Source organism: Teleopsis dalmanni, chromosome 2, assembly GCF_002237135.1.
Source record: "Teleopsis dalmanni isolate 2A chromosome 2, ASM223713v2, whole genome shotgun sequence".
NCBI lineage: Eukaryota > Metazoa > Arthropoda > Insecta > Diptera > Diopsidae > Teleopsis > Teleopsis dalmanni.
This window is the reverse complement of record NC_051847.1, coordinates 238507466-238516568: the sequence shown is the minus strand read 5'-3', so window position 1 is coordinate 238516568 and position 9103 is coordinate 238507466. Positions and strand designations below refer to the sequence as shown.

Below are 9103 nucleotides of genomic sequence, written 5' to 3'. Positions count from 1 at the left end.
CATTTATTAAAAATAATAATTTTACTTACTTCATATTTGGAGGCGGCTTATATCCACAAAACACACCAATTAATTGTGAGTCTTGAGATGGACCATCTCTTACTTCAACAAAGTCATAAACGCAACTGTCGTGATTTTCGACCTCAAATGATTGGAACTTCAGTGCAACTTGGTATCCTTTTGGGACGGTTATTTTCCAAATACATTCCTTGTTTGGCAAATATTCAAGTGGATAGTTTGGGGACTCTAAACGACCTTCCGATTCATCCACATTTAACTCACCACCACATACAACTAAAAGTAGAAAATAGAACAACTGAGAATTCACCTCATCATAGTTTTTTTGAATATAAAAAACATAAACAAAAATTTTAAAGCTTTTATTCAGACGAAGTTAGTTTTACGACCCAAATAGAGACAGTATTTACAAAAAAATTATGTTGAATTGAATTTCAAAAGATTAAATAGTTTCTTAAATATTTTTATTATATTATAGTTTTAGTTTATATACCATATAAAATTAAATATTTTAATAAAAGGCCTTTTGTTTTGTAAGCATATCACAAAAGAACAACCGCTTATTTTAAAAATAACATATGAAACAACAACATTGCTGGCTTATTTAGTCTAATCTTTTTGAAACCGCTTAACTAATAAGCAGCTGAAATCGAATGGTTGCCAACATTAAAAGTTGTCTTTGTAAACAATTTTGGGAAGGACATACAAAATTTCCAGTTAACTGTCAAAAAATATTTGACAAATAATACTCAATTCTTTTGAATTTATTTATATTAAAAAATTATACTTAATTCTTGAAAAAGCCTGACAATACAAATTTTATTCACAATAATGAATAAAATAAATTATTATTACCCATAATTGCTAAGCATTATTATTTATTTACGAAACTTTAACTTTAAATTTTATTACGTGTTTTGCATATATAAGCTTAACAAAATTTCCAGTTCTTCCAGAGTTCCCATCAAAAGCAGTGCTTTATTTTATGTTGTTCTTTTGCGATATACTTACAAAAGAAAACGCCTAATGTTATTTATATACCATATAACTAAAACAATATAACTGTATAACAATTCAATGTAACAATATAGTATATGTAGTTATAAGTATATAGTAGTTGTAACAAATTAAGAAATTGCTAAATTCGCTTTAGTATATATCATATCATATCTCAATTATTATGTTGACTAATTAAATTATATCGAATGCGTACTTATTAAAAATTTCTAATACTTGTTAGATAATGCATTGAGAACTCTACTAAATGGACGCTGTCATTACTGTATATTTTTCTTAATTGTGTAATATTGTGTTCTCAGACAATTCTCTTAACTGGATAAAATTACTGATCTTGTTGGTGTCCGTTAAAAAAAAAAATTTACTGTGTAAAGGTATTTGTATATTTCTATTTCATTTAATAAAGATGTCATATGTCTTAATTCGAATTTTTAACTTACCATCAAATTCAGCTTTGAAACCACGATACCCTTCCGAGCGATGATTATTTACAAAAGTTAATAACATTCTGCTTGATTCTGAAGTGAGAATTTCATTAGCTACTTTTCCACAGAATCTACCAATTAGCGGAGATTTGAAAAAGTACCCATCCCTCACTTCTAAATAATCTGTTTGACAATTATTTGACTTAAATATATTCTAAAACAAAAAAGATAAACATATTAAATTCTGCTGCAAACTAATTTATACATTATATAGTCTATATTTATATATATATATTATATATATTCATTTATATATACTTATATAATTCTATTTCTTCAAGTACTAACCAAATTTTCTAAACGCAGCACCACTCGTTCACCATGTGTTGCTGTAATGCGCCATTCACAATTCTCGGTTTCATTGGTTAGAGCACCGGCAGTGTAGTACGAGGGACTGGCAAAAATGCCAGTGTTCTCTTGAAAAGTTCGACCGCATTTTGGACATTTATAGAGCAAATTTGCCTGTGCAATATCACCTGCACTCAATCTTAAGCGTTGTCCTATCTCGGGTCGCTTCTTGCCCTTCACTTCGATTGGCAAAATTGTATCGAGATAACTGCCCTTGGAGAATGTATTGCGCGCATAATGCATTATAGAATCGTAGTCGTATGCCATACCTAAAGAGTCCACCTCGTCTGGTGTCAGTTTGTTGAAATTATAGTCTTGTCCTTTCATGATGTTATTGTGCTCGATGACGACATGCTTTTCGCGGTCGGGTCGAGTATGTTCGTGCCAAAAGCCCACAACGTGTCCCAATTCGTGTACAACAATGCCAAATTTATCACAGTTCCGGCCGATAGAAATGGCTTGTGGACCATTGCCACGTTTGCCAACAAAGGAGCAGCAACTGCAATTGTGCAAAAGACACAATCACATTCAAGACAATGATGAATAAAAAGTCAAAGTCAATATAATGAAAAAACAGAGGCGTAAATTTAGGAGCAAAATTATTTAAATGAAATTTATTATATAAATTCATTTTATGGTTTATATGGTATCTCTTAAATAATGTGTGCGTTAAATAGTCAAGAAAGTTTTAAGTGGAAGAAAGAAAAATTAACTCACCCACAACCGCGAACTGTGAATACAATATAATTCGGATGTACTTCCGGGTCACGCTCCACAAATTTGATGCATGTTGAGTTCTCCCAATGTCGCATTGCCTGCTTAAACAATGCCTTGTGCAAGCCACTGAAGTTACCATCAATTTCATACGGTATAACGCCATAATCCCAGACGCGTTCTTTTTTTGCTGTCACAGCGCGTGCCATGCGGTGATGGTGTTTCAAATGTTTAAAGTTTCTAAATATGGATTTTTGGTGACGATGAGTGGGAGGTGAAAGCAGTAGGCATATAGCAAGGATTGCAGTTAAAAAAAAAAACCAAAAAGATTTAAGTAAGCAAATTAAGAAGTTTATTTTTTGTGTAAAAAGTTATTAGATTATTGTTTTTCTTTCTTTTTTTTCTTTTTTTCTTTTTTTCTTTATTATTGAATTAATGAAACACAAACAAAAACTCTTCTGTGCTTTTATTTCAAATACTTTAAATGCAAAATAATGTTAAAATAAATTAACAATTTCAATTATGAAACATACTTTTTTGCTTTGTACAGATTTGGGTTCATGAATTCTGATTTTATGGAATTTATGTTATTTTCTCTTATTGCTTTTTAAGTAATAGAAACTTCTGAATCAAAAGTTGGTTTCGAAAGCGTTTCAAAATAAAGGAACAAAAAAGTTTCAAAAGTCACAGACCCGAAATTATATTCTGTGTATTTATTTGAATAAAAATTGAAATAAAAGTTTGATACTCAAAATTGAAATACGAAAGCAGAAAAAGAAATTAACATTTGATGTTCATTTGTTCGTTTTTAATCATCAGACTTTTTGAAATGATTGACTGACGGAGAGGGTTCACACCTCTTTTATAAAGTATGTATATAAATATACTAAATAAAAAAGTGTATATATATTTTAATGATCGCATCTATGAACAAAATGTTAACATGTTGTAAAAAGCAATGCTGAAGAGGACTAATAATTAGCTACTATACGAACAAGATAATAATAATACTAAGAGAAAGAAAGCGTCGATTGTATGGATAAGAATGACCAGAAATTTGAAGGAACATGAAAAAGAATGCAATTAAAATGATGTTATCTCACTATAAATAAGAAGAAGCAATAAAAAAAGTAAGCCTTACAATAATTATAATTATTTTTATAATGTACGAGTATTATACATGTAATACATGTAATCTTATGTAATTATACATTTATTTTTATGCACAAATGTGTATCTTTAAAATTTATTTTACATATAATATCTTGTTTTATATTTTCAAAGAATGAAGACATAGGATGACTGTCGTTAATCTTTCAAACAAAGATTATAGAAAGCGCATTATAATACTAGTTTTTCCATAATATTCATATTTTATAGTATATATGTTATACTCCAAAACCAGATGATGCCGTTTATCTTTTGTAGTAATATTGTTTTATTTTAATTAATTATTTTAAACGTAATGAATTATTTTAAATTGTATATTAAATTCTGCCCCCATAAGCAATTTAACTTGGACTAGACAAACCCCGGTAGTTCAGTGATTAACAATTATAACCATTGATACTGTGAGCCAAATTCAGATCCTGCTAAGTGCAAAAGTTTATACAATTTGTATATACAATTTAATAAACAATTTTAAATTGAAGTATTTTAATCGCAAGGAATTGTACAAACATGTAAAGTATATATGTATATAATATAAAGACAGCTTATGCATTTTGTAGCTCTAAAGATAAACGTAAATAATATACACTCGTAATTGAGATTTGAATCATATTTTTAATTCAATTTATTATCTAAATCTTCTCATTAAGTAATAATTATAACATTATTCAAATGTCCCTCGCCAGATATCTTACAGAACTAACTCTTTTTAATATAATTTTTGTTGACTTTTCGACACATAGGTGGTTATAACTCACGCATAGCGCCAAGTACACGAAAATTTGTATTCAAAGTGCCGAAAATTTGAGGATTGTCCGCATAAGCACGATCCCTTACAGGTCAAAGTATCACCAAACCGTTATGTATACACGTCTAGTAAATTGCTTGTGCAACAAAGCCAGAAGAGAGCGTGTTCTTGTCTTGACAACTGCTGAAATATATATACTTCCTCACCCTCATATATATAATTTTACTCATAAAAATTTTGGCAAGCATATGAATATAGTTATCATAGTCACCGGTTTCTATCCTACCTTCGTCATTTTCAAAAAAGTCTCTCACGCTTTTGTACTAAATAACATACCATAACATAATGTGACGTTATGTTTTTTGTGGACATTCAATGCCCTACATGTGACAAATTTATTTGTGTATGTTCATCAAATAAGATTTTTTTTCTCAATTTTTTTTTTAATGTCTTTATAACACATTTAACGTTTGTTAAACGATCCATTTTGTAAAATGCTCCACCTTAAACATTAAAATATGTGATAACAGGTTTGTTTGACTTATGGTATTAAAACAGTTCAGCTTAATTGGAACCACAACGCTTTATTATTACTATTAGGAACATTCTACATTACAATTTCAAATGATATTACTTATTATATATACTTATCATAAAGTACTGCTAGAAAGTATTAGTTACTAATATTGGAAAATATATGTAATAAGAAATTCCTGAAGAGAGTTTCTTAATATAATTCGGAAATAGGTTAAGATCAGAATTAAAATTAATTTTTTTTTGATTTGGTACTGGGCTATTTTTTTGAATATAGATATTTTGCTCTTAATTTTTAATTTAGGCCCTGGTTTGTACAAAAATCTGAAGAACAATAATGATGATAATAACGACTACTAATTTGTTGTGTTTTTCTTCATTTCAACTTTGTTGTGTTTTTTCTTCAATTCTTCAATTCATTTCAATGAATTCTCGTAAAATCAGAACACAATGTAATGAATTTTGTGTTGTTTTGTTTGTATTATAATAAAATAATTAAAAATTATGTATTTGTTGAAAATAGAAATGAATATTAAAACTTACTATAATTATTTCACTTAGTAAGTAGAAAATGTAAAAGTTCTAGGTGGTTTTAAACCCTGAGGTTTTTCATTATTTATATACGGCATCACAATGGGCCAATAGGCCTAAGTGGATCCACTGGGGATCACCGGTATAACCTAACCTAAACTAAGTAGTAAATGTGAATATCCATTTTAAATCAAAAGTTTTCAGTTTAATTCAACTGGCGGATGCTCTATACCAAGTTATATTTTTATTTCATAACTCTTGAACTTTTATTATTAAAATTTATTAATAATTTTTTAATGTGTATCAGTTAATCACTTATTCACTCATGGTGGGTTAATGAAGAAATGTATATGCAATCAATTGTATAAAAAGTAAAATTAAAAAATATTGTTTAAATTTTGAATTACTTCCGAAATTTTTGTTCAGATCATCTCACACATAAAATCAATGAAAACGAAGTAGGCTTTCCAGTGTTTAATCGGTGTCTACTTTCAAGTGTTCGAATTACTGTAAATTCAAATTTTCACATATTTCACATTCATTCGGAATATTTCTGTAACTTTTACTGAAATATAAAAAGTTGGTCAATAATAGTTATGGAAAACATATTCTACAGGGAAATAATTAATAAAAATATTTTACATAAAGTAAATGTAAATTTTCGTATGTTGAGTTTATAAAATCATATTTGCAAAAAAATTCTAGTTTAGATTAAAGACTCTATTGTGGATATAATTAATATTAATTAATAATCAATAGTTATAAATATAAAAGTAAATTTAAAAAACTAATAGCAGAGCTGGAAAACATTTAGTCAGACAATTTTTACTATAACAAAATCATCTATTGCACATTATTTTAGTGCAAGTATGAAGCAAAATATTTTTGTGCTGTTAATTTACAACGAAAAAAAAAACTTTGATGCAAAAAAACTATATAGGTAAATATTGCTAAAAGTTAATAAATAAAACAACTTAAATTCGTAATACGGCGTTCTAAATAATAATTGAGTGTAAAGTCTTACTGAAAATTATTAAAAACTAATTTTTTTTGTATGCCAATATTTTTTTTGCGAAAAACAATTTTTAATCTAAATTGTCAATAAATAATAATAATTACGTTATCATGTTGACTAATATGTTATATAATTCATGAAGAACACTCTTTCCAAGAGCCATCGTCTATATGTCAGACCATTAACTTTTACACTCACATATACACGTTCAAATGTATTAAAGCAAAGTATTATTATATATTTATTAATGTTATAATATACGGATAAAGTAAAAATATAAACAGGTGCATGATTGAACTAGTGGAGATATTTTACGATATATAACACCAATGTTTCTCAATGTATTCTAGAGTACGCACCACTTAAGGCTTTAAAAAACTCAAACATCAAAAATTTATCCGTTTCTAATCTTTCTAATAAATAATTGTGCACTACTACATTATTTCTGAAGTTGGTAAACGGACTAACTTCTCGGCATTATTTCAAAGTTAACAATATCACTTTAAGTAAATTTCAAATCACACTTTTTGAGAAAGATTGTCTTAAATTATATTACATGTACATGAGACAAAAAGTCGTTTTCCAAATAAAGTTATATTTACCAAGGTCTGATAGTTATTATTTTCCAAGGTCTAATAAACCAGATTAAGTTCTTGTTGCAGCATATCATTTATTGTATACCTTTTAGGATAAACCCAGTTTCAATATAACAACGCTTTAGCACATTATTTTCCAAAAAGTTTCAAACATATGTCTTAATATGAAAGACCAAATTATCCGCATTTCAAACAATGAATTACTTAATCTTTTTTGAAGTTAAATAGTCTATATTTAATATTTAATGAATTGAATTAATGAATTGAAACAACAAATAAACAATTTAGGTGAAATCTTATAAATTACAAGTTTTAAAAAATTATAAATAAAAGGAAATGTATGCAATAAGCAAAAAAATTTTTTTAAATAATTTTATATAAAAAGTAGTTACTAAAATAATAAAAATCATTTAATTTATATTTACTTACTCTGCATCTTCTAAATCAGTTTCCAACGATGTCTGCACCTCTGCAGTAATTGCATCCATGGTTGACTGACGTTTTGTTAGCACATCTAACTCTTCAGGATTTTCATTGGAATAATTAAAATTTTGTGCTATATTCTTTGGTCTATCAATTTGATGATATGTTGCTAAATCGGGTTCCCATGTACTTTTATTCTTTCGATTATTATTGAAACAACTTTTTTTATCTGAGATTTGTATTGATTTTCTTTGGTGCTCCACATTTCGATACCCTTGCACTGCATCTGTATATATAGGACGATTCAATTCCTCTATTAAACGTTTAAGTTTTGCATTATATTCAGTCCGCGCCTCAGAGCTACGACTAAAGAAAAAATTTATTTATTGAAAAGAAATTTATTGGAAAAAAGTGTATATTTTTCAAATAACTAAAATGTGCGAATTTTCACACCTAAGTGAATAAATCGCCTCAAGCATACAGTGATATACTTTCACATATAATAATTTTAGCATATTTACCGATTTTTGCGACCACGTCTATGACGTCGCCTTACAACTCCTTCGGCATGCAAAAATTCCACATCATCCATTTTCATGCCATTCCCACCCGCATTACTATAAACATTAGGTAATGTAGAACGTTGAGTTGGCAGTGAGGTTGGTAATATAACGACTTTACGTTCCGCCACAAAATTATTACCGGAATCATCTTCAATATCTTTTGTGTTCGATTGTATTTTACGTTGGTCAACATTACGATTATTCCATCCTGAGTTTGGTTTATTTAACTTTTCTTCTGTTTCACTAGCAACTTTACCACTGCTACTGATGCTGCTAGTTCTGTATTCCATTGGAATTTGTGGTGTTTTTATGTTAGCGCCGCCAGGCAATGCCGTTATTGCTCCGCCACTGCTTCCGCCGTTAAATCTTTGCTGTAGCAGTGCTGCATTATTGCCACCACTTACTTTGTTCTGCATTTCTGCTTCCTCGCTATCCAGATTGGCATTCAACTTTTTCTCCCGGAGTGCACTTTTTGTTTCGAAATATTCTGTATTTGTTGGATAGTAGGAGTTTTCTTTGGGTTGTCGGTGTGAACTTATGATTTCATTTTTTAAATTTCTTTTTAAATACTCGGAATTGAGTGAGTATTCTGCCAACTTAACTGGTTCATTGGCTGACTTTAAAATTAAAGAGAACATTAAAAAGATTTATTAATGTAAATAAGGAATTTTATATTGTTTATAAAATAAATCTAATAGCTCAACCGAAAACTAAACGAAAACAAAAACATTCAATTTACTGTAACAACAAAAAGTAAAACATTAGTTTAGAAAGAAAAGTCGGATTTCGCTATATTACAGTAACATATATATATATATACAGTCAGCGACAAAACTCTACATACACCCCCCATTTTTGCTAGCTCGTAAATCCAAGGACATAATAGAAAAAAGTAATGATACAGTTTTGTTTAGAACTGTTTTTTAATAATAATAAACAAA

General features: G+C 28.5%; 1 protein-coding gene across 1 annotated transcript; it reads right to left on the bottom strand.

Moving 5' to 3' along the window:
• Positions 1-25: 25 nt before the first annotated feature.
• LOC119677080 (dorsal-ventral patterning protein tolloid-like) lies at positions 26-8800 on the bottom strand. Its single transcript, XM_038088349.1, has 6 exons — positions 8121-8800; positions 7606-7965; positions 2586-2822; positions 1809-2367; positions 1476-1674; positions 26-294 (listed from the first exon to the last, which is right to left on the bottom strand). Exons 1-6 carry the CDS (start codon positions 8798-8800, stop codon positions 26-28), a joined length of 2304 nt encoding a protein of 767 aa, XP_037944277.1.
• Between the last annotated feature and the right edge of the window lie 303 nt (positions 8801-9103).